We start from the raw sequence: 26,169 nt of genomic DNA on the forward strand, positions 1-26,169 counted from the left end.
GCCACGTGCTGCTGAGAAGTTCCGCAGAACAACCAGTCTGGTTCTAAGCACTGGGAATTCGGCCTCCCGAGGCTCGCATGTGAATTTGTGTAAAACCACCCGCAGGTGAGCCCGGAGCCCGGCGGCCCCGCCCCGCTCCCTCGGCCCCCGCTGCCTCTGCACGTGGTGGGCTCTGAGACCCCCGGTTGGGTGGGCACAGCGTGGGGCGGGCGGGCGGGAGGACCGTCCCAACGGAAGCTTCCACATGGCAAACGTCGTAGAGCAAGTCGGCGCCGGCTCCTAAACGGTTTTCCATTCCCGTAAGCTATCGTCCGGGGAATCCGAGGAAAACATTGGTCAGAACCCGACTCCCGAGGTCACGATTGAGGAGACTCCTTGGCTCTGTGGGGTGGGGCCACACGGCTGCCGCCGGGACTCAGCGTGGCCTCCCCACCGCGAGCCAGCTCAGGGTCTGGGCTCCTGGGGCAAAGCAAGGCAGTGGGTGTGGAGCCCACGCGTTCAGTATAGATGCTGGCTTGATGGGGTCTTCTGGTCCTCAGTTTTCCATGTGCTTGTGCAGATGGTGGTGGGCTGGAGCGAGAGGGAGAGAGGAGAGGGAGACGTCAGACACGCGCACACAGGCAGGCACACACACGTGCACACACACACGCACGTGCACATGGTTGCACACAACTCAAAACTAATGAACGGTGAGCCCAGTGCAGTTGGCAGCTGCTGACTGTGGTTTATTTGGTTGGAAGCAGTGCGTTCGAAGTGACAATAGGGTTGTTAAAGCAGGGGAACGAAAAAAACCTGGTGAGACAGCTTTACTGGGTACTTTCCCAATTGCGTGAATAGTTTATGCTTATCGTAAAAATGCAAACGTCACAGAATGGTGAGGGGACCGCCCGGCGATCACCCTGTCAGCGTTCTGGTGACCGCACTGTCACGTATCTTTCAGCGGACGCACGTGTGCACAATCACACGTGAAGGAAGTTGTAGGAAGTACGTCATGCGTTCCGGGGTTTTGTTTTGTTCTTTTCACCACGACTTAAGTTGTGGCTTTTGTTGCTGTTCCCGCCTCACCGTCCCCTCCACCCGCAACGCCCGCCACAGCCCCCTCTCATACCCAGGGCACCCGTGGTAACAGTCTGGTGTCTGTCCTTCACAGATTTCCTCGCGCTCATATACAAACGCGAACACTTTCTAGGGTGTTTCTTGATGCTGGTTTTGCGTTTTCCTGCGTTTTGCTTTTCTCATGGAGCAGCGCCAGGAGGCCCCTCCGGGTCGGGATCGCCGGTAACTCCAGCCCAAGGAACCGCCAAGCCGCTGCCTGTTCTGCCCTCCTCCTACGATGGGCACTTATTTACCGTGTCTCCGGTGTTTTGGCCACTTTTCGCTCAGACGTCTCTTCTTATACACCAGTGCCTTTATTTCAATGAGCCGGATCCCCAGAAGGGGGGTTGTGGGACGCAGGCATGTAGTTTCACCAACGATAGGTATCATCTAAAGGCCGTATCGGTTCATGTTTTCACCGGCATCGGGTGGCATTCCTTTGCCTCTGCCTCCCCAACAGCAGTTTACTTAGCGCAGTTAAGTTTCTCTTGCGATCCGTAGGTATGAAGTAATATGTCGTTGTTACCTAGGTTTGCGCTCTCAGCCTATCAGTGAGGTCGAGCAACGTTCGTGAGATTGCCGATCCCTTGGCTGTTCTTGCGAAGCAGGAGTGTTGTGGCCTGGAGGTCTGACCTGTAATTTCTGGGTTTGGGGAGTAGCAGATACCTGGCCTGTGACCTTCCCCAGACCTTCTTTCCCAGTCTGCTGCCGAAGGCCAGAGGCTTGAGCAGACGGGGTCTGTACTCATGCAGACCGGCAAGTCTGGGGACAGCTTTGGTACAGACTGGACGTCGGGCGGCGGGAGGTGGTGTGGCTCCAGGCCCCGAGGGCTGCTGGCTGGCTGTGCACAAGCCCCAGCAGGCTTGATAACTTAGCAGGGAGGTTGGCCCTTCGCGGTCAGCGGGGTTCTGGCCCGTTGTCTGGTGCGGGAGGAGAAGGGTGTGGGAGGCACGGGCTCAGGGCCCAGGGGTGACGGTAGACGAGGGCTGAGCAGTGTTGCCTGACAGCTACTTCTGCTCACAGCGAGCAGGTCTTCTACGGGGCAGGGGAGCTGAGGAGGGATCCTGGTCATACAAACCACGTCGACGCAGAGGGAGCAGGACAGAGGGCTCCCCACGGGGGATCCTCTCAGGACTTCCAGAATCCAAACCCAGGGAAGAAGGATGAGCCCAGCTTGTGCCTGCTGGTGGGGTCGGGACACTAATGTCCTGTCCCTGCTGGGGGCTGCAGGACTCCTGGGCCCCCGTCCTCCCAGGCCCACTGGGCAGGGTCTCCCGGGTCTACCCCTGCGGGGCTGACAGGGCAGAGGCGGTGCGCAAGGGGCAGAAGCGGGACTCGCCAGAGATTTCCTCACTCTTGCAGGGGGAAGGCTGGCTCTCAGGAAGGGAAGCCTTCCGTGTCAGCAGCCGGACCATCAGCCACGCGTTGGCCGCTAAAAGAATTACCGATCAGGTTACAATTCGCGCCTAAAGCACTGTGTGGTCAGTTGCGTTTCAAATGGAAGAACCTCACCATTAAACAGATTGTACTTGATTAGACGTTTCCAGGGCATTCTGTGGTTTTCTTCCTTACGTTGGTGGGCCTGCCGTTCTCAGGTCAGTATTTTATGTGGGGAGCAGGTGGAGTGTAGGTATTCCTACATCTTTACAGGTCACGTGTACACACGTCTCATTGGGGGCCCCTGTCGCGATCCCTCTGTATCCTCCCCTTTGGACGGGAGGCCACATGAGCCCCGTGTGAACTCTCGGGTACTGTTGCTTTTTGCTGTGCACGAGGGTGGCCTCCTGCGGGCCTTGTGTCCAGCTTGAACAGAGTAAGGCAGCTGTGTGCCAGCCCCTCTTCCGTTTTTAACCTAAGCTCAAAGGCTGAGCTCCTTTTGGATAATCTCGATGCCTGCCTCCTTGCTCTGGAGTTTGTTGTTGTTGTTTTTATTTTTATGTTTCAGTTTTCTTTATCATTTCTTCATTCACTCTTTAAGTAGGCTTTGTGCCCGGCATGGAGCCCAATGCAGGGCTTGAACTCATGACTCTGAGATCAAGACCTGAGCCAAGACCAAGGCTCAGACACTTAACCGACTGAGCCACCCAGGCGCCCCTGTTGTTGTTTTTACGTGTTTTTTTTTTAATGTTGGTATATTTTTGAGAGAGAGAGTGAGTAGGGGAGGGGCTGAGAGAGGGGGACAGAGGATCTGAAGTGGGCTATATGCTGTCAGCACAGAGCCCAATGTGGGGCTCGAACCCATGAACCGTGAGATCATGACCTGAGTGGAAGTCAGACATTCAACCGACTGAACCACCCAGGCGTCCCTGTTGTTGTTGCTTAATGTTTTTATTTTTGAGAGAGAGAGAGAGAGAGAGAGAGAGAGAGAGAGAGATACAGAGTTTGAAGAGGGAGGGGGCAGAGAGAGAGGGAGACACAGAATTCGAAGCAGGCTCCAGGCTCTGAGCTGTCAGCACAGAGCCCGATGCGGGGCTCGAATCCATGAACCGCAAGATCGTGAGCTGAAGTCGGATGCACAACCGACTGAGCCACCCAGACGCCCTTCAGAGAGATTATCTAAATGTAAAAATCTTCCCGTAAGGAGGGTAAGTATCAACCATTTGCCATGTGGGCAGTGAAACTTACCAAACACCCTTTCTTCTTCTCCTCCTCCTCCTTCTCCTCCTCCTCCTCCTCCTCCTCCTCCTTCTTTTTTTTATGTGTGTGTTTATTTTTGAGAGAGAGAGAGCATGAGCAGGGGAGGGGCAGAAAGCGAGGGAGACACAGAATCTGGAGCAGGCTGTCAGCACAGAGCTGACAGTACAGAGCCCGACGTGGGGCTCGAACCCACAAACCATGAGATCGTGACCTGAGCCATAGTCGGATGTTGAACCGACTGAGCCCCCAGGCGCCCCTTTTGTTGTTTCAAATAAAGAGCACAGGTTTCTTCTTTTCCTCCTTGGTCATAAGCGAGGAGTGACCTGAATAAACATTGACTTCAACCATTGTCTAGAGCCTCATTCTAAACCCAGACTCAGCCGACGTCCTACAATATTTAATTGTATATATCCAATAATTCCAGCTATTTAGGGACATGCTTTATAAATAATTCAGCCTGGAGAATTCACTGGGCAGCTGACTTGTTCACAGCAGCACGCCTGAGATTTAAACAAACAAACAGAACCGTCTGCTGAGCAACTAGAGCGGCCAGTCACCAGCAGTACTCGCTTTGGAAGCTTTTGGCTAAAATAATCCCATCCTCCACGGAACAGGACGTGGAGGCTGTGATCAGTCGTGTGTTCACGTGCTGGAAGGTATCCAGAGTTACTCGGTTTTTAGGAAAGGCAAGTTGGCCTGCCCGTCAGGGCTCTGGGCTCCTGCCTCAATTAGGGCCCCAGAAAAAGACAGAAAATTACCCCGGAGCGGGGTGATTGAGGAGAGCTCATTTACAGAGCGGGGCAGGGTTCACACAGCAGGTGTGGCCCAGATGTGGGGAACGGCTGCCACCCCAGGTCTGAAGGGGCGAGGGGAATGGGCCCTCACTCATGAGAGTTGTGGGGTGTCCCCAACAGGAGGAACAGAGACCCCAAGCCACTGTCCTGCAGGAAGGGAACAGGGAGTAGGAACCCCCCCCCCCGCCCCCCAGGACCCTGCCACCTCCCACGGGCGCCTCCTGCCGGAAGGGAACAGGAAATAGGAACCCCCCCCTCCCGGACCCTGCCATCTCCCACAGGCTCCTCCTACTGGCCTAAGGTGAGAGAAGCCAGCAGGTGAGGAGGGCCGGGAGGTGCACTCTGGAGAGCAGGTGGAGGAGGGCAGAGAGGCATCTGGAGACTCCGCTTTGGGTGGAAGGAGAATGGGTCCGGGCGGGAGAGAGAAGCCTGTTCGACCCCTCCGTTCTCCCAAGTCGCTGTCAGTGTGTGGGGCCACACAGGTCACCTGCAGGCAGATCTCTGCTGGGGACCCCGACCTCTTCCCCTTTGGCCCTGGCTGTGCCAGCGCCCGCCTGGGAGGTGGGGGGCGGGGGGCGGGGAGGATTATTTGAGGCACGTGGACACCCGGGCCGCGTTGTCTTGCCTCCCCCATAAATGCTCCCGCTGTGCCACACGGCTGTGCTGTTCGCAACTGTCACTGACGCCCGCGGTAAAAAGTCCGGTGCCTGTGGCTGTCGTGCGTGTCCTCCGCTGTCGTTAAAGTACGTGTGGGAAGCTGAGGTACAGGTGTCCGGCGTTGTGGGGTCCCAGGGTCTTCGTGCGTCTGTGTGTGTTTCCCCCTCTCAGCTTTTACGTGCTATTCAGGTTTGAAGTCGTTTCTGGACCTGACTTTTATTCCCAATTATTTTTCACTCTCTTATATAGTTCTGATGAGCCACCTGACATAATTATTTTATAAGGTGGCACGTCCTTACACAGTTCTGACTGTGGGAGGATCACTGGGTCATCGGTGGGTCTGCACAGAGGCTCTGAATCCCGGGCCCCGTCTCCTGGGGGACGGACAGGGGACGGTCCCCAGCGGACAGCCCTCCCGGACATAGGATTGCCCCTGGGCTCCAGTTTGGGTGCAGAGGAAACTTGTCGTCCAGCATGCGCATACCCACCTGGGAGATGGTGCGGGGTAGCGGGGCATCCCCTCGTTTGTCTGCAAGAACGGGGTGGGTGGGTGCAATGTGCTAATGAAGTATTTATGAAGGTATTTTGGGAGGTGTAAAAACCCCTCGCGTTTGTTCCTGCACCGATTCGCCAGTTATTGCAAACACGAGGCCAAGGATACAAAGGTGGGTAAACCCATTCGTTCGTTCTCTCCGTGGGCGCTTAGCAAGCACCTGCTGTGCGCCTGGCCCCGATCTGGGTGTGGGGCATCCAGCCGTATGAGGAAAATCTTCATTTCTTCCCCTCGTTGGGTGTCCTCCTGCTCATATAGAACACTTCACTCCGGTCACCTGACGGGAGGGGGTTTCCCTGCACTGAGCAGTTCTCTGTGACATGGGCTGCGTGTCCTACAACTTAACTCGGTCCTGACCCTGTTTACCTGGAGACAGTGCGGACCCCGCTGGTTAAGGGCTCAGTCCCACGAGACTGCCCCCCACGCCAGATGCCAATGGCAGGTAGTAACTCCCCAGGTGACCCACGACCTCTGCCCAACTTGGCTATAAGCCGGAGGTTTGTTGGGCACCTCTTGAATCTGACTGATCTGCTAGAACAGCTCACGGAGCTCAGGGAGATGCTCAGCTACATTTCCCAGTTTATTAAAGGAGGCGATAAAGGGTACAGGTGAGCACCCAGGTGCAGAGACACACAGGGCGAGGTCTGGGGGCTCCCGGCCACGGGTGATTCCGTCCCTGTGATGCTGGGGTGCGTCACCCTCTCGGTGTGGATGTGCTCCCCAACCTGGAAGCTTCCGGAACCCTGTGCTGCCGGGGTTTTACGGAGGCTCCCCACAGAGACACGACCAACTACTCACTGACTCCCACCCTAATCCCTTTCTGGAGGGTGCGGTGGGGTTGACAATGCCGAGCTCCTAATCGTGGCTGGGTCCGTCTGGCAACCGGCCCCCATCCAGAAGACCACCCAGAACAAAAAGATGCACCGTTAGACCCAAGATGCTCACAGCTCTTACCACTAAGGAAACGAGGATTTTAGAAGCCTTGTGCTGCCGACGGGGGCATAGGCCAGTGTCTGCATCTTCTCTTGTCTCACAGCAGCAAGGAACGAAGCCTTGTCCCCTCTCAGCGCACCAGGTCCTGTAGTCCTGAGGCACTTGTACCCCAGCGGGACTCTGTACCTGTGTCCTCTGTGTTCTTCGCATACGTGGCCTGTGCCGGGACTCACTTTTCAGATCAAAGCTATGTTTTCAAATTAGGGTTTATAGATGTAGGCGACTAAGTTAAAGACGTTTGTATTTGCAGAGGTTTTATTTATTCACTTATTATTATTTTTTTTTAAGTTCACTTATTTATTTTTAAGAGACAGACAGAGCAAGTAGGGGAGGGGCAGAGAAAGAGGGGAGAGAATCCCAAGCAGGCTCTGCACCATGAGCACAGAGCCTGACGCAGGGCTCGAACCTATAATCCATGAGATCACGACCTGAGCCAAAACCGACCAAGCCACCCGAGCACCCCTGTATTTGCAAAGGTTTAAAATAGTATCTCCATGAAATGGCATCCGTAGGTAGGAGTCAGAGACTGAGCGTCAACCTGTGACTTGGGTCTGTAGTTCCCCAAGAGGCTGGTATGTGGGCTTTTATTGTGGGAGGGTTGCTGCAGGTGGCTTGGCGTGATCACATCCTCCGAGATGCTTCTAGAGCTGGATGGAGGGTCGTTCTCACCGGCCCTGGCGATGCTCTCCAGTTTTGATTTAGCAGATCCAGGGCGGGGCCCGTGCCCCCTTGTGGTTTGACAACTTCCCCAAGAAATCTGAAGTGCTTACCGTCCAGAAATGGTGTTCAGCAATGCTGATGTAAGCCAGTGGGCTAATTTTGCACATGAGGAAACCGAGGCACAGGGGGCAACGGCGCACGGTCAAGAGCAAAGCCAGGACCCAGACTCAAGTTCCTGACCGGCACACGATACCCTTTCCGTGAGTGCAGGCACCGCACCGTTTGTGAGCATACAGGTGGTGAGGAGCGTGAGGCGGGCTGGTGACGCGCACTTGCCATGAGATCGTCCATCCACCTGGGCCCTGCTCCGGGAACCCATGGCCTGGGCATCCTTCTGTGGGGCCCCCACGGCTCAGGGACTCCCTGCTCATAATGAGGGCCTGCTGCCGCTCCTGGGATGTGATGAGCCCCCTGCGTGTGCTGTGGGGGCAGGGTGACCTGCAGGTCCTTTTTTCTTTTCTGGTCGTTAGGGTCCCCATCCCTAAACGGATCACACACGGTTCCCAAGTTACATTAGGGCAGGCTCCTTCCTAAAATGAGCTCACTGACAGATACCAAATTTCACGAGGGATCTACGGGGGCCGTGACTCTGTCCTGCTGGTCTAGCCGAGCCCGCTGGCCAGGCCCAGCACTGCCCAGAGCCTGCGACAGCCCCAGCTACTGGAGGTTTGGGTGGTTAATTTTACATCAGCTTGATGGGGCCGTGGTGCCCAGATATGTGGTCAGCATTTTTCTGAGTGTTCCTGTGAGGGTGTTTGTGGATGAGATTAACATTTGAATCAGGGACTTTGAGGGGCTTCCATAGGGAAGATGGTCGAGTAGGATGGGCTCATCTCGTCCCACGGATGCAACGAGCCAACTCACATCAGCGTAAATGACCCAAAGACCGGCAGGACAGACTCTCCACAGCTAAATAGAGATAAGAGGCCACAGTGAAGGGTGTAGGAAGGGTAGAGATGTAGTTGGGAACCAAACCAACTGAGACTGTCCAAGGAGGGAGGGATCCCGAGGCGTGGAGAGGGAAGAGGAGCAGACCCCACCCCAGGCACGGGGACCCTCATGGGGAAGACAAATCCCCGTGGTATTTGGCTTTGAAAACCAGAGGGGCCTAACTTCGCCATTCTTAACAATCAGTGAGGCTTAACACCTGGAGCCTTAAAAGTCATCAGTTCGGCTCTGGGAGAGCCAGGAGGGCGGGAGGAAACTGAGTCCCTGTCCTTAAAGAGACCGAACAGCAAACAGCCCCACAGAGCTTCAGTGTAGAAGCAGCAGTTTGAAAAACTCCTGTGGAACAGGGGAGGGAGGTTGATTTACCAATCTGAGAATGGGTGCTGGAAGGGCAGGGGTCTTCGGGAGGCTTCCCCAAGAACAAAAGAGCTGGCAGGTGCCGTTTCTCTCTCCCGCCTGCAGCCTGGACACAGGACACCTGGGGGAACCAGGCCAACCCCCCCCCCCCCAACACTCCACCCAGCTTACTTGCGGCAGAACCTGCCCCTTTTGCTCCAGCCTCGGCAGGAGTTTTCCTGGGTGGCTGCATTGTCCCTCCCACAGCAGACCAGCACAGGCCTTGCTGGCACCTTGTGCCCTGCCCCTGCATTCTCCTGTGGACCTTCCCTGCTCCAATACACCTCTGTGGAGTCCATCCAGAGCAGTGCCCGAAGCCTGGCAGAGTGCAAGCAGCCCAGACAGGGGCCAGCACAATTCCAAAGTGAGTCCTGCCCTGGGGAGAGGGGAAGATAACCATATACACCAGTCTGACTGTGGCTCCAGCAGTGGGCTGGGGACAGACATCAGGTCTGACTGTAGCCTGCCCACCAATAAAAGATTCTGGGAAAATGCCCTGCAATTTGGAGCTACCACATCTCTGGCAAACTCCTGGTCTGATCCAACTCAAGCCCAGGGAGATCCCAGACTGACCCACTAACAACACAGAGACCAGACCCTGCCCACAACAGGCAGAGAGAGCCACTTCAGATGACTGGACAGAAGGCAAACAGAGCTGAGCCACAACAGGGTACATGCATCATACACAGGAGACACCCCTGAAGAGCCACATTCTGGTGAACAGGGGACACTGCACCATGGGCACTACCGGACCTCTTCTTCATAAGGCCATGACTTTCAAGGGCAGGAGATGCTGCTAACACAGAGAAACAGACACAGAGGGTTAGACAAAATAAGGAGACGGAGGAATATGTCCCAAATGAAAGAACAGAACAAGATCACAGCAGGAGACCTGAATGAAATGAAGATAAATAATATGCCTGTTAGAGAATTTAAAGTAATGGTTATAAAGATGACCAGTGGACTTGAGAAAGGAGTGGAGGACTTCAGTGAGACCCTCAACAAAGAGAGAACATAAAAAAGAACCAATCAGTGGTGAAGAACACAATAACCGAAATTAGAAATGCAGGAGGGAATAAATAGTAGACTGGAGGAAGCAGAAGAATGGATCAGTGACCTGGAGGACAGAGCAATGGAAAGCAATCAAGCTGAACAGGAGAGAGAAAAGGAATTATGCAAAATGAGAATACATATAGGGAGCTCAGCAAAACTATCAAGTATAACAATCGCATTATAGGGGTCCGAGAAGGAGAAGAGAGAGAAAAGGGGACAGAACATTTATTTGAAGAAATAATAGCTGAAAACTTCCTGAATCTGAGGAAGGAAACGGAAATCCAGACCCAGGAGACACAGAGAGACCCCAACAAAATGACCCAAGGAGGTCCACACCAAGGCATGTAAGGAATTTAAATGGCAAGAAGCATGGATCGAGAGAGTTTTAAAAACAGCCAGAGGAAAGAAAACAGTTACATACAAGGGAAACCCCATAAGGCTATCGTCTGATTTTTCAGCAGCAACTTTGTATGCCAGAGGGAGGGGCATGATATATTCAAAGTGCTAAAAGGGAAATTCCTGCAACCAAGAACACTCTATCCAGCAAGGCTGTCATTCACAACAGAGGAAGCGATAAAGAGGTTTCCAGACAAACCAAAGGTAAAGGAATTCATCACCACTGACATAGCCCTGCAATAAATGTTAAAGGGACTCTTTGAGTGGAAAGGAAAGACTCTAGGTAGGAGTTAGAGCAGGAGGAAGCATAAAGCGGTATAAATAAGTATATCTATAAAAATCAGTCAAGGGATTCACAAAATAAAAGGATGTGAAGTCCGACACCATATACCTAAAGTGTGGGTGGGGGGCAGGTGGGGAAAAGGAGTAAAGAGTGAGTTCAAATGTAAACTATTGTCAGCGTAATATAGACTGCCAGATGCATAACATGTTATATACAAAGCTAAGCCACAAATCACAAACTGGTAATGCATATGCAAAAAATAAGGAGAAAGGAATCCAAGAATGTAACTAAAGAAAGCCAGCAAGCCATGAGAGAAGAGAGTAAAAGAAGAAAGGAACAGAGAAGAACTACAAAAACAACCAATAAAGCAAATGGTGATAGGTACATACCTATCCGTGATTACTTTGAATGTAAATGGACAAAACATTCCAATCAAAGACATAGGTTGATGGAGTGGATGAAAAAAACCCCAGACCCATCTATATGCTGCCTACAGGAGGCTCATTTCAGATCTAAAGACACGTGCAGATTGAAAGTGAGGGGATGGAGAACCATCTATCATGCAAATGGATGTCAAAAGAAAGCTGGAGTAGCAATATGTGTATTGGACAAAATAGATTTTAAAACAAAGACTGTAATGAGAGACAAAGAAGGACACTATATAATCATAAAGGTAACAAACAAAAAGATTTAACAATTGTAAATATTTATTCACCCAACATGGAAACACTCAAACACATAAAGCAGCTAATGACAATAAAGGAAGTAATTGATAATAACACAACAATACTGGGGGATTTTAACACCCCACTTACTTAAATAGATTGAAAATCAACAAGGAAACAGTGGCTTTGAATGACTCATTGGACCAGATGGATCTAACAGATATATTCAGAACATTCCATCCTAAAACAGCAGAAAGCACACTTTCAAGTGCACATGGAACATTCTCCAGAATAGATCATGTATTAGGCCACAAAAGAAGTCCCAACAAATTGAAAAAGACCAAAGTCATACCATGCACCTTTTCTTTTTCTTTTTCTTTTTAAATATTTATTTATTTTTGAGAGAGTGCACATGAGTGGGGGAGGAGCAGAGAGAGAGGAAGACAGAGGCTTGGAAGCAGGCACCACAGAGCCCAACACGGGGCTCAAACTCATGAACTGTGAGATCATGACCTGAGCCAAAATCAGATGTTTGACTGAGCCACCCAGGCGCCACTCCATACATCTTTTCTGACCACAACTCTATGCAACCACAAGAAGAAAAATCTGAAAAGAACACAAATACATGGAGGTTAAATACATGCTATTAAACAATGAATGGGTCAACCAGGAAATTGAAGAGGCAATTAAAAAATACATGGAGACAAATGAAAAGTGAAAACACAATGATCCAAAATCTTTGGGATGCAGCAAAAGTGGTTCTAGGAGGGAAGTTTATAGCAATACAGGCCTACCTCAAAGAGCAAGAATAATCTCAAATGAACAATCTAATCTGACATGTAAAGGAGCTAAAGTAAAACAAAACCCAACACCAGTAGAGTGAAGGAAATAATAAAGATCAGATCAGAAATAAACAAAACAGAAGTGAAAGAAAGAAAGAAAGAAAGAAAGAAAGAAAGAAAGAAAGAAAGAAAGAACAGATCAATGAAACCAGGAGCTGGTTCTTTGAAAAGATCAACAAAATTGATAAGCCTTTAGCCAGACTCACAAAAAAAAGGAGAGGTGACTCAAAATCAGAAATAAGCACCACAGAAATACAAAGGATTATAAGAGAATATTATGAAAAAATTATGTGCCAACAAATTGGACAACCTAGAAGAAATGTATACATTCCTAGAAACATACAACCTCCCAAAACTGAACCAGGAAGAAATAGAAAATTTGAGCAGACTGGATGCCAGCAATGAAATTGAATCAGTAATTAAAAAAAAAAAAACAAAAACCTCCCAGCAAACAAAAGTCCAGGACCAGATGCCTTCATAGGGAAATTCTACCAAACACTTAAGAGTTGATACCTATTCTTCTCAAACTATTCAAAAGAATAGAAGAGGAAGAAAAGCTTCCAAATTCATTCTATGAAGCTAGCATTACCCTGATACCAAAAAGATAAAGACATCACAAAACAAAAAAAAGAGAGAGAGAAAAGAGAACTACAGGCCAATATCCCTGATGAACACAGGTGCAAAAATTCTCAAGAAAATATTAGCAAATGGAATCCAGCAATATATTTAAAAAATTATTCACCATGATCAAGTGGGATTCATTCCTGGGATGCAAGGAAGGTTCAATGCTTGCAAATCAGTCAACATGATACATCACATCAACAAGAGAAAGGATAAAAACCGTAATGATCCTTTCAGTAGATGCAGGAAAAGCATTTGACAAAGTATAACATTCATTCATGATAAAAACCGTCAACAAAGTAGGTTTAGAGGGAACATACCTCAACATAAGGGCCACATATGAAACACCCATGGTAAACATCATTTCTAATGGGGAAAACAGAACTTTTCTCCTAAGGTCAGGAACAAGACAAGGATGTCCACTCTCACCACTTTTATTTTTAATTTTTATTTTTTCAATTTTTATTTATTTTTGGGAGAGAGAGCATGAGTGGGAGAGGGGCAGAGAGAGAGGGAGACACAAAATCTGAAGCAGGCTCCAGGCTCTGGGCTGTCAGCACAGAGCCTGATGAACTGCAAGATCATAACCTTAGCCAAAGTCAGACACTTAACCAACTAAGCCACCCAGGCACCCCTCCACTCTCACCACTTTTATTCAACAAGGTACTAGAAGAACTAGCCACAGTAATCAGATAAGAAAAAGGAATAAAAGGCATCCAAATTGGTAGGTAAGAAGTAAAACTTTCACTACTTGCAGATGACATGATACTATATATATAAAACCCTAAAGACTCCACCAAAAAGTTACTAGAACTGATAAATGAATTCAGTAACGTCACCAAAAATTGCACCAAAAATAACAAGATACCTAGGAATAAACCTAACCAAAAAGATGAAAGACCTGTACTCTGAAAACTGTAAAACACTGAGGAAAGAAAGTAAAGATGACACAAAGAAATAGAGAAACATTCCATGCTTCTGGGTTGGAAGAATAAGTATTGTTAAAATTTCTGTACTTCCCAAAGCAATCCACACCTTAAATGCAATCCCTATCAAAATACCTACAGTATTTTTCACAGAACTAGAAAACACAATCCTAAAATTTGTATGGAACCACAAAAGGCCCTGAGTACCCAAAGCAATCTTGAAAAAGAAGAGCAAAGCTTCTTTGTGAGGCATCACAATAACAGATTTCAAGTTATAGTACAAAGCTGTAGTAATTAAAATACTATGGGACTGGCACGTAAATAGACACATAGGTCAATATAAAAGTATACAGAGCCCAGAAGTAAATACACGATGATACGGTCAATTGACCTTCAAGAATGAGGCAAGAATATACAATGGGGGAAAGACAGTCTCTTCAAGAAATGATGCTAGTAAAACTGGGCAGCTACATGCAAAAGAATGAACCTTGACCACTTTCTCACACCACATACAAAACTAAACTCAAGTTGGATTGAAGACAGGGGTGCCTGGGTGGCTCAGTCGGTTAAGCGTCTGACTTCGGCCCAAGTCATGATCTCACAGTTTGTGAGTTTGAGCCCCGCGTCGGGCTCTGTGCTAACAGCTTGGAGCCTGGAGCCTGCTTCAGATTCTGTGTCTCCCTCTCTCTCTGCCCCTCCCCAGCTCATGCTTGCACTCTGTCTCTGTCGAAAATAAATAAACTTAAAAAGAAATTAAAAAAAAATTGGATTGAAGGCAAATGTGAGACCTGAAACCTTAGAAATCCTAGAAGAGAGCACAGTCTCTCTGACATCAGCCATAGCAAGTTTTCTAGATATGTCTCCTAAGGGAAATAAATGCAAAAAAAAAAAAATGTGATTATATCAAAATGCTTCTGCACAGTGAAGGAACAATTAACAAAACTAAAAGGGAACCTATGGAATGAGAGAAGATATTTGCACATGATGTAAAGGGCTAGTATCCAAAATATATGAAGAACTTACACAACTCAACATCCAAAAAAACAAACAAACAAATAATCCGATTAAAAAATAGAAGACATTGTCCAAAGAAGACATCCAGATGGTGAACAGACACATGAAAAGATGTTCAACATCCCTGATCATCAGAGAAATACAAATCAAAACCACAACGAGGTATCACCTCACACCGGTCAGAATGGCCAGAATCAACAACACAGGAAACAGCAGGTGCTGGGGAGGATGTGGAGAAAAGGGACCCCTTTGTGCACTGTTGGCGGGAATGCAAACTGGTACAGCCACTGTGGGAAAACAGTGTGGGGGGTTCCTCAGGAAATTAAGACTACCATATGATCAGTAATTCCTCTGCTGAGTATTTACCCAAAGAATATGAAAACACCGACTCGAAAGCATACATGCACCCCTGTGTTTACAGCAGCATTACTTACAATCGCCAAGTTGTGGAAGCAGCCCGAGAGTCCATGGACTGATGATGAAAAAGAACGGAATATTAGCCATAAAAAGGAATGAAATCTTGCCATTTGCGATAACGTGGATTGCTCGTAGAGGGTACGATGTTAAGTGAAATAAGTCCGAGAAAGACAAAGACCGTACGATCTCACCCATATGAGGAATTTAAGAAACAAAACAAAGAAACAGACTAACCAAGACACAGACTCTCAACTCTGGAGAGCAAGCTGATGGTCCCCAGAGCGGAGGGTGGGGGAGTGATGGGTGAGCTAGGTGAAAGGGATTAAGACTACACTTCTCATGATGAGCACGGAATCGTGCACAGAGGTGTTCGACATAACACTGTACGTTAACTGTACTGGATTTTAAAAAGATAACTAAAAACTAAAATGGAAACGAATCTGTGACTTTGAGCACAAGCAGATTGTCCTTCCTAATGTGGGTGGGCCTCATCTAATCAGCCAAAGCCCCGAATAGAAGAGAAGACTGGCCTCCCGCGAGCCAGAGGGAATTCTGCAGCAGGTGGCTTTCAGACTGCTCCTGCAGCATCGACCTCGCCTGTGTCTCCGGGCTGCCGGCCGCCCCGCAGGTTTGGGACTTGCCAGCCCTTGGAACTGCATGAGCCAGTTCTCTCCAGAACGCTGACTGATACGGAGGTGAAATCGGGGTGAGGTTAGGGGGAGACTCAGACGCCCTGTGCCGGTCTGAAATAGTTTTCTTTTCTAAGCTCTTGGCCGGGTAGGGTTAAGCAATTTCCTTGATTGGGAGTCCTTAGAAGACAGGGCTGTCGGTGCTAAGCCCGTTGTGTCCTACCCAGTATGGCACCCTGTACCGGTGGGGGCTTAGTAAACATTTCTCACTCCCCCAGGAAGAGCGGTGAGGCTGTGCGGCCCCGTGCAAACAGCACAAGGAGGAACATCGGAGGGAGGGACGGTTTTAGTCCCCCTTCTGCTGGGTGACCTCGGGCATTCCTGACGACCCGTCATCCTCCTCGATTGTTCACTGGGAAAGCGGACGGCACCCCAATTTGGGATGTTACGGAAAACGAACACAAAATAAAACACGTGAAAATACTTAGGGAAGTTTAAGGTACCCGTGACCTGTGGGCCTTGCACGGTTTTAGGAAAGGAGGTGGGCAGTAAATTGCGTGTCAGAGACCCTGGGTCTCTGCATGCGGCGCGGCGACAGGAGCTGAGGCAGGACCCGAAGGAGCGGCTGGTGCCCGTGAGTGTGGAGCTTTCTTCCGAGGGGCTGAGAGGTGGCTTGGCAAACCCTGGCCTGGAGCGGGTCAGGGTCAGGGAACAGAGATGTTAGGACTCACGGCCGCACCAGGGTCAGACATAGAACCGGGACCACATGTCACGCCACACAGGGGTCCCCAGCAGTAAACTTGTTCCCATCAGCCGTCCCTCTCCCGTCCCAGAGCGGGCTTGGGCTGCGTGTTGTGTGGGAATGGTGTGATAGGGAATAGGGAAAAGACGTGGTGAGGTCATAAAAACCCCCTTCTTTCTAAATTACAAGTGCCTTATTATTTTTTTAATATTTATTTATTTTGGGGAGAGCGCGAGCGGGGGAGGGGCAGAGAGAGAGGGACAGAGGATCTGAAGCGGACTCTGCACTGACAGGCCGTCAGCGCAGAGCCTGATGTGGGGCTCGGACTCAAGAACTGTGAGATCATGACCTGAGCCTAAGTCGGACGCTGAACTGAGCCACCCAGGCGCCCCTACAAGTGCATCCTGAGTGTGGCTTTGGAGGACTTACGGGAAGGCTCAGGGTGCAGGTAAAAGCCTGCTTCCCTGGGGGCGGGGGTATTTATTTTGGTCCAGAAATGCTCCTGTTTGTCACCAGAGCCATGTCTTCCCGCAGATGTCTCAGGTCCCGGCAGTGGCAATTTCAGACACTCTGTGAATGGAGTGTATTGGTTTTCCCATGACTGCCTTCACAGGCCACCACTGACTAGGTGGCTTGAAATCACAGGTGTTTTTCCCTCCCACGTCTGTAGGGCGAAGTCCGCAGTCGAGACTGCTCTCTCCGGAGGCTCTGGGGAGGCTCCTGGCTTGCGGTGGCTGCTGACGATCCGTGGCTCTCCTAGTTTGTAGCCACAGCACTGCAGTCTCCCGTGTCCTTTTCTCTACGGGGATGCTGTCGCTGGATTTCGGGTCTGTAGTGTCATTTTGAGTGATTATATCTGCAGAGACCCTACTTCCAAATAGGGTCACGTTCTGAGGTTCCGGGAGGATGAGAACCCGGGGACGTTATTCGGCCCACGACACGGAGAAACAAGGAGAGGGGTTGGCCCCGCTGGACTCCGTGTGGGAGTCTGAGCACAGACCCGGGTGAGGGAGCCGTGCCTCTCCAGGTGGGCCCGGAGGCAGAGATTCCGGGCTCGGGCCACGAGCCCCCCCATTAGAAAACGATGGACTGTTTTTCCCAACGCCCAGCTGCCACCTGGCTTCCCCGGTCCGATGCGCCAGGATGCCCCTCCTTCTGTCCCCCACTCTCTGGGCACTGATTTTCCGCTGGGTGAACTCGCGGCCTCGCTGAAAGACCTGATCTGCTCGCCAGCACCTCCCCGGCGTGCACGGTCGGCGCCGGGGTCACCAGCACCGGTGTGTCGCCGATGGCCACTTGGTCACGTCCAGGCGGTTGGTTCCCTTTGTCAGATTGAGAGCAGCAGACGTGCTCAGCTCTGCAAGCCCCCCGGAGGCCACAGCGCCCGGGACCACAGAGGCCTAGCTGGTGGAGCATGGCCACAGGAGCCCTGCACGGGTGGGGTTCTGGCCAGTCCCTGCTCCCGGCCTCGTCTCCCGTGGTGTCTCCATCGGGGGGCTTTGGCCTCTGTGGCCCTTCTGCATCTCCCTCCTTCAGACCTTGCTTCCCCTTCGGGGCCTCTGCAGCCTAACTTCCTTCTAGAACTTTCCATGTCTGGCTCCTGGTCATTCAGGTCTCTCAGGTGAGGGGGCACCTCCCCAGAGACCTCTCAGACCTCCCCCCAATTCTGTTTCTTCATATCACCCCCACCCAGTCCCTGTGGTAAGTTCTGTGACGACAGGGCCATGTCTTCCCACTCACCGTTGTGTCCCGAAGCTATGAACAGGGCGGGGAGTCTTCCGGTGTCTTTAGTAACTCCGCACTTCCTTTCTGCCCTTTCGATCCCAGAGAAGCGACACTGTGTTGCAAGGCACACAGCTGATCCTGGATTCCGGACCTGGGGCACGGTGCTCGCTGTCCGAGCCCGGAGACCCCGTCATCCGAGCACGGTGCCTGGGGCTCGGCTCCCCGAACCGGACGCCAGGCAGGCGCCCCACCCAGTGCGCCCAGTGCGCGAGCAGTAAGGTCCACGCGATGCAGACTCGAGATCGTGAGGGCTCACCCAGCGAGGAGCTTGCGGAAGCCAGAGGGCACTGCCGGGAGAGAACATTCCAGAGAAAAGAATGTCTCCTAAATGCTCAGCTCTCAGTGGGGCAGCCCCGGGGACTCATTACCTATAGCGGGTTGAGATTTCAGCCACTTCTCACTCTTCCAGGAAGGGTTTGCCGCAGTGCAGCACTATTATTTTTAGCAAAATAACTGTTTTAGACAAGCAAGGTGATTTTTAATCCCCTGATTATAAATGCTGTTGGCCTGAAGAAGGAGAGCTCCTCGAGATACAACTTCCCGCCTCTTGAGGTGGGTCCAGGCCGCGAGAGTCTGCTGATGTTGTTGCGGGGAGGGTGCATCGCTAGCCCTGGTGGGGCCCCTCGCGGGGACTCCATTTGGCCAGTGAGTCGTTGCTCTGTGACCCTGTGGCGGTTGGGGCCGGGGAGAGGCTGGAGAGTCTGGGGCAGGACCTCTGTGATGAGTTAGCTTCGGCTTAGCGGTGGCACAGACAGGGCTCAAGTTCACAGACACAGCTTCCCACATGGGGGCTCCCGGGGGGCTCTGTTGGTCAAGCGTCCGACTCTTGATCTTGGCTCAGGTCATGATCTCGTGGTTCGTGAAATGAAGCCCCGTGTAGGGCTCTGTGCTGACGGTGTGGAGCCTGCTTGAGGTTCTCTCTGTCCCTCTCTCTGCCCTTCTCCTGCTTGTGCACGCTCTCTCTCTCCTCTCTCAAAATAAACAGACTTTAAAAAAAAAGTGTTGCTGGCTCATATAAAAGGGGGGAACCTTGAAAAGTACTTTGACGTGGGGCTTCTGGATGGCTTAGTTGGTTAAGCGTCCGACTTCGGCTCAGGTCATGACCTCGCGGTTCGTGAGATCAAGCCCCACATCAGGCTCTGTGCTGTCAGCACAGAGACCTCTCTGGATCCTCTGTCCACATCTCTTTGCCCCTCCCCTGCTAGTGTGCTCACTCTGTTTCTCTCTCAAAATAAATAAATTTGAAAAAAGAAACAGCTTCCCACTGAGTTCTTCTTCCTTCCTGACTTCTCTGCAGACCCCCCTGGCCTGGCCCTGCCTCTCCTGACCCGCCAGCTCCGTGCACCTGAGGCCCTGGCCTCTGACCTCCTCTAGGGCTAGTTTGTGAGTGAGTTTAGCTTTGAGAGGACGGTTCTGTCGTCTGTCCTCACTAGGCTGCGTATGAGGTCTGTGGGCCTTATTTGTCTACCAGTCACAAGGATGAGGCCTTATGCAGCACCTGGCCTGTTCCCTATTTGGGGGACTTTTAAGCGGATGCAGAAGATGACACAGGAGCCTGGTCAGCCCCAGGCGTCTGTCGCCAGCTCTGACAGCCACCGACTCCAGCCAGCCTCCTGTCCTTGACCTCCCCGCCCCCTGTATCATTTGCAGCAGATCTACAGGGAGCCTGTGGCCTGGTGCATTGGCTCACGCTTGCACTAACATCTCGATTCTGCATATTCGTTTCAGATAATTGCCTTCGATGAGTTAAGGACAGATTTTAAGAGCCCCATAGACCAGTGCAACCCTGTTCATGCGGTAAGTGGTGGGAGCTGGTGGCGGGCAGGGTTCAGGAGGGCAGGGTGGCAGGGGGCAGGGTGGTGGAGGGCAGGGGTGTGGTGGAGGGCAGGGTGATGGGGGGACCGGGGGGCAGAGGGCAGGGGGGTGGTGGGTAGGGTGGCAGAGGGCAGGGGGGCAGTGGGCAGGGTGGCGGAGGGCAGGGTGGTGACGGGCCTGTGGAGGAGGGAGGTTCTGATACGGGTGGGGCGGGTGAAGGACGTACCAGCCCTGAGTGCCTGGCTCCGGGCTGTTGAGGACACATCTCGCGCCCGAGGTCGGATGTCTCCACTTAACTCACAAGTATGAGCACCCCAGTCACCCAGGTGGGGGCCTCGTGCTGTCTTGTGGTTATTCGTCCTTGAACCAGCATGTTGTGGGGGATGGGAGCCTCCTCAGTGGTCGTTCGTGCTCGGCACTGGCCAGCGTCTCAGTGGGACACGTGCAGAGCGGGTGTTCGGGGCCCCTGACCCCACACCACCGCCCAGGAGACGCCCACCTCGAGAGGCTCCGTGGGCCCAGGCCGACTCACTTCCCGCTGGGGAACCTGACGCGGTCTGGTCGTCGGTGCGGTGACAGCCCCTCTGCCCCAGGTCGCCGCTCCGGGTCTTACCACTCCCTCTCAGTTGTCAGCTGCTCCCACATGGAGGTGGGCGTGGAGAGCGGCCTTGGTGCAGGAGAGGGATAGGGGCGCTCGTGGGGAAGGGGTGGGTGGGGTCTCTGCTTCTCTGGTCAGTGCAGCCTACTTCCCGGAGCCGGGGACCGGCCACGCACGCAGACAGGGCCTTGTCCACACTCATTCCAGACCAGCACTGCTGGGCTCAGAGGATGGGGTGCACACGGGTCACTCAGGGGGCATCTCTCCATCTGAACTCACGGGGCCCCAGCACCGATGAAGGTCCTCCCAGGCCTTTCCAGCATGGAAGCAAGTGTTGGTTTGAGTAGCTCTGTTGATACTTGTTTTAAAAAATTTTTTTAATGTTTATTTTTGAGAGAGAGGGACAGAGAGACAGAGAATGCAAGCAGGGGAGGGGCAGAGAGAGAGGGAGACACAGAACCTGAAGCAGGCTCCAGGCTCCGGGCTGTCAGGACAGAGCCCGACGTGGGGCTCGATCACGCAAACCACGAGATCATGACCTGAGCTGAACTCAGGAGTCAGATGCTCAACTGACTGAGCCACTCAGGCGCCCTGATGATAGTTTTATTTAGAGGCTGTAGACTGAACAGCAGGATTTACTAGTGTGACGCTGTCCTAACCTGGAAGGCTCGCGGCATCACTCTCTAGTGACAGGGACACAGGGGTCCGTTCTTGGAGAAAGTTAAGCTCCCTGGAGGAACCACAAGACCGGGGGACTAGGCTTCAGGGTGGCCTCCGTGAAGTGCAGGGTTTTTACTGGAGTCGCCAGGTTATGGTCGTCTTTTCCGCCTGCGGGAACCTCGTGTGTGTAACGCATGATCCTCTCCCACGCCGGCATCGTTTACGGCGAGTACAGACCTGCGCAGGGGCCCACGGCTCGCAGGCGGCGAGGTCGGGATCCGAGGTGGGCCGTCTGTGTTCTTACCTCCTCCTCTGTGTTGTCTCTTTCGGAGACCTGATTTTCTAAAGCGTGATTTCAGAATCCCTTTGGCACCCATGCTTTGGTTCCATGGCGTAGAGCCAAACCCTTTCAAAGTCGACTGTGGGAAGCAGAATTTTGTTACAAGTTGAAAGACTCCCTCAGAGGCACTTGGAAACTCCTTAGTTTTATGAAACTTGCGTTAAAATCCATCTGGTTTCCATCGGCCGGTGTCCCCCCCCACCCCGGCTAACCTGGCTCCACAGGGCCTGAAAGGCCTCACTTCTTTCTGGATGTTTCGTTTGTTTGGCAGTGGCTCGTCTGCACCCGCCAAGGGCACAGAGCTGCTCAGCTCGAGAGGGCGCGTCCCGGGGGGTCAGCTGCCTGCGCTGCGTCCTCCTAGCTGTCCGGGCTCAAATCAGGACGCAGCTCACTTAGAACACCCAGGGCTCTCTGAAATGACCCCAGGGTCACGCGAGTGCAGAAATGTGTCCTCCACTCAGCTCCGTCCTGCAAATCCGACCCACAGACAAACGTCACGGAGCAGGCAGTTTTCTTAGTTCAGATGGGACGGAGGACACAGGACCCACACGGGGGCCGAGGCGGCCTCTGCTGAGGGTCGGAGCAAGAAGGGAGCCTGCATACAGTAGCAGCTCAACTGTTGTTGATGAAAGTGAATCCTGCAGGGTGAGGTGAGCCTGGAGGCTGGGTCTCAGCTCTTTACTCCTGTCATTAGAGCCACGCTTCCAACAGGTTGTGATGTAATTAAGGAGCCTGGACCCTGCTGGCCAAACTTGTAGACAGACTGAAGGCCCAGGGAAAGGAGTCTTGTCTGGGATTTTGAAAGTTTATTTATTTTGAGAAAGAGGGAGCGAGCAAGGGAAGGACATGGGGGAGGAGCAGAGAGAAAGAGCGAGCGCGTGAGCGAGCATGAGTGGGGCAGGGGCAGAGAGCGAGGGAGACACAGAATCGGAAGCAGGCTTCAGGCTCTGAGCTGTCAGCACAGAGCCCGACTCGGGGCTCAAACTCACGAACTATGAGATCATGACCTGAGCCGAACTCGGATGCTCAACCGACTGAGCCCCCCAGGCGTCCCTCTTATCTGGGATTTAAAAAAAAAAAATCTGTTAAAACCCTACATGGAAGAATATTAGGCACATTTTCTTGGTTCTTAGGATTTACTCCCTGGCAGGAAGTTAAGCGCTTTAGATGCCTCCTTAACTGTGTTGGAGCGATCTCGGCCTCCGTGGAGGCAGCTCAGCCTCAGGAGGCTCGGAACAGTTGCTCCCCTGGGCGGTGACGCCAGCCCCGGGGGGACTCAGCTTATAAGCCGTTGCTCTAGGAAGATCCCCTAAAGTACAGACTTGCTGGGCCCTCGGGGCAGACCCCCTTCCAGGAGGAGGAGGGGGCCCCCGTGTTACTCTAGCATCTCATTTAGCCCTTCCCTTCCTTCTCCCAGTGGGGCCTTCACTGTCGCCACGGAGCGAGGGGGCTGTTGACCCCTGAGGACCAGCCCGTGTGTCCCACGGCACCCTCTCTGTGCCTGGTTCTGCACACCTTTCCTTATTCTGCACGTAGGCAGCCTCGATGCCCAGCTGCGTGGGGGTTTGTGTGGGCGCACACGTGCGTGTGTGGGCGCGCACACGCATGGTCTGCCTTCCTTGCCACGTGGGCGCTAATCTGTCCTGATGTGGGCTCTTAAAGGGCGCCCAGGAATCACTGTATGAGTCAGTTAGGGAAATAGAAGCGTCCCAGCCACCTGTCTCCTCCAGATCCGCGAGGAATTTCATTACCGTCACATCCACGGCCACCACATTGCCTCGGTAACAGAGCGCCGGCGGATGCCGCAGCCGTGCTCACAGTGGCTCCAGAAAACAAGAAAGTCATTGCGGGAAAGGGGAGGCAACACACGGTGTGTCCCCAGCAGTGAGCCAGGCTCCAGACAGGGACCTCGACATTTGCAGAAGTCTTAGCCTGGGGGCATAGTGGGATGATGACTTCCCCTAAATATACTCACTTTAGAAAAATAAAACCAATGGCGGGGATCCACCCTACCTCGGACACAAATCAGGGCACCCGTGCTCCAGGGCCCCAAGTGGGCCCAAGCTGTCTTCCCAGGAGGGCTGACTGTGGGCGCCCGGAAGGATGTCCCTGGTACTTGTCTTATAACCACAAGTTTGTGCCTTTTCACCCCTCCCCCGCTCCCTGTCTCTGATGACCACACTTCCGATCTCCTTTTTCTAGGAGTTTGCTTTGTCGTTGTTGTACGTTTGTAGATTCCACAAACATAAGTGAGATCGCACGGGATTTGTCTTTCTCTGTCTGGCTTACTTCACTCGGCATAACGCCCTCTCCTCCGTCCACGTTGTTACAAACGGCAGGGGGTTCCTTCTTTTTTTATGGCTGAGTAATATTCCAGTGTTTGTGTGTGTTGTGTGCATGTATCATGCTATGTAATAGTATACTGTATATATGCTGTGTGTGTATATGTGCATGTGTCTCATACTATATAATATAGTATATGTATACTGTGTATGTATATGTGTGTATATCATACTATATAATAGTATATATTTGCTGTGTGTGGATGTATGTGTGTGTGTGTGTGACATTTTCTTCTTCCATTCATCTATCCAGGGACACTTAGGTAGACTCCGTGTCGTGGCTATTGGAAATACTACTGACGCTGCAGTTAGCACAGAGGTGCAGATATCTTTTCCAGGCAGTGATTTCGTTTCTTCCAGGCAGATATTCGGAAGTAGAATTATTGGATTGTAGGGTAGTTCTATTTTTGACTTTTTGAGGACCCCCCCCATACTGTTCTCCACAGTGTCTGCACCAGTTTGCATTCCCACCAGCAGTGCACGAGGGTTCTCCTCTCTCCGCATCATCCTCGCTGACACTGTGGTTTCCTGTATTGTTGATTTGGGCCATCCTGACAGGTGTGAGGCGGTACCCCACCGTGGCTTTGATTTGCATTTCCCTGATGATGGGTGATGAGCACCTTTTCGCATACCCATTGGCCGTCTGTATGTCTTCTTTGGGAAAATATCTATTCAGATCCTCTGCCCATTTACAATTGGATGATTTGGTTTTTTGCTAGTGAGTTCTATGAGCAGAAACTCTCGTTCGGAGGCGCTGGGTGGGAGCATGCAGGCCACGTGGCCGGGAGGGGTCTCTGGTGGGTTCTGCCTCCTGTACTGGGGGCTGAATGTGGGGGCTTCTCAGGTTCTCGCAGCAGAACATCTAACCTCCAACCTCCCCTCTTTTCCTCTCTTGCGTCCTGAAGAGGGAACGGCTGAGGAACATTGAACGCATCTGCTTCCTCCTGAGAAAGGTCAGTGCAGGAACGCCACACCGAGGGTGGACGGCCACGGGGTCGTGGCCGGTCACACGGTAAAAGGGGCCAGCGAGGCTCATGCCTGCTCCAGCCCCGTCTTCCCCGAAGGCAAATGGCAGGGGCGGGGGAGGTGGGAGCGTGTGGAAACCTCCAGAGATGAAAAGAGCTGATTAGAGTGGTGGCCATCACCAGAGTGGTGGCGCTGGATCCTTGCGGGTGCCTCTGGTTGGATCAGGAGGTCCTCTCTCTTTGCGTGATGATGGATGGCATTTGCACCTGATGCTGCCCCTGCGGCCTTTGTTCCTGGCTGGCGCTGGGGATGCACCTGCCCGGCTCCAGGAAGCTTTTAACTAGCTGCTGGCTTTCCTTTGAGGTTTCAGCTGCCACTCAGCCTCGCAGATTGATTGACAGCGTCACGGGGAGCGTGTCAGGGCTGGGACAGGACGCGTGATGAAGGGGAGCCTGCGTTCGGAGAGTTGTTCTGAATGGATGGGCAGAGGTCACAGCCGCCGGGCGCCTCCGGAACACACGTGTGCATGCACATTCATGGGTGCGCGTGCTCTCCGAGACATAGCTGGGGAAGCCCGATGGCAGAGGGACGTCACCGTCCAGCAGGAAAGTGTGTGCAGAGAGCAGCAAAGTGTAGAGACCAGCAACTTGCAGGTAGAGGAAGCGGTACCCACAGCCGAGAGCCAGAGGACATCTCCATCTCTGTTCAGAGAGGATGGGCTACAGGACACCGTAAAGCCACCTGTCAACCCGAAAGGAGTGTTTGAGCCTCCTGTGAGTAGGAGAGAAACAGATACCTTGCCAGCATCGACAGAAGGAAAATCATCGTGCAAGCTTTTGAAACTTTTCTAGATTTCAATAATGATGCCTTCCATTGGAAGAGCGAGCTTAATCAAAAGTTAGTTATTTTTCCTGCCAATTCCTTGCCCGTTGATGTTTTCTTAGACACTCAGTGTGTTAGAGTTTCACGTCTTGGATGAGGCAGCAGGGAAGTATGGTCAGATGATGAGAAGCATATGAAAACACTAGTGATCCAAGAGTAAAGAAGGATTTAAGAGAACAGCACGTGTCATTTGGTATTAAGGGCAGTTCATGAATCTGTGAATTACTTTCCCAGGTAATATCTTGGGCACCAGTGATGCCTTCGGCTGTGACTTCCGATCTTTGGCTGGTGCTTTACGACTGACAGTGTCTGTCACATCCCTTTCCCCCATCCTGAATGTACCCCAGCCCCCCACCCCAGACTCTCTGGCAAGGCAGTAATCCACATCCTTCACATCAGG

At 52.1% G+C, this 26,169-nt stretch overlaps 1 protein-coding gene across 16 annotated transcripts in view; it reads left to right on the forward strand.

The window, feature by feature from the left end:
• Nucleotides 1–26,169, forward strand: part of CNIH3 (cornichon family AMPA receptor auxiliary protein 3) — a 220,236-nt gene that overhangs the window by 105,705 nt on the left and 88,362 nt on the right. For 14 of the 16 annotated variants that reach the window (XM_045048401.1, XM_023248023.2, XM_023248021.2 and 11 more), the window contains 2 exons: nucleotides 19,895–19,963; nucleotides 24,827–24,874. Coding sequence is in view for 7 of the 16 variants with exons in the window: in XM_023248023.2 (XP_023103791.2) it covers nucleotides 19,895–19,963; nucleotides 24,827–24,874 (117 nt within the window). In the remaining 9 variants the exon portion in view is untranslated. The remainder of the gene's footprint in view (nucleotides 1–19,894; nucleotides 19,964–24,826; nucleotides 24,875–26,169) is intronic. The other 2 variants (XM_023248016.2, XM_023248024.2) reach the window with 1 other exon arrangement.

This window comes from Felis catus, chromosome F1 (genome assembly GCF_018350175.1).
Source record: "Felis catus isolate Fca126 chromosome F1, F.catus_Fca126_mat1.0, whole genome shotgun sequence".
Classification (NCBI taxonomy): Eukaryota; Metazoa; Chordata; class Mammalia; order Carnivora; family Felidae; genus Felis; species Felis catus.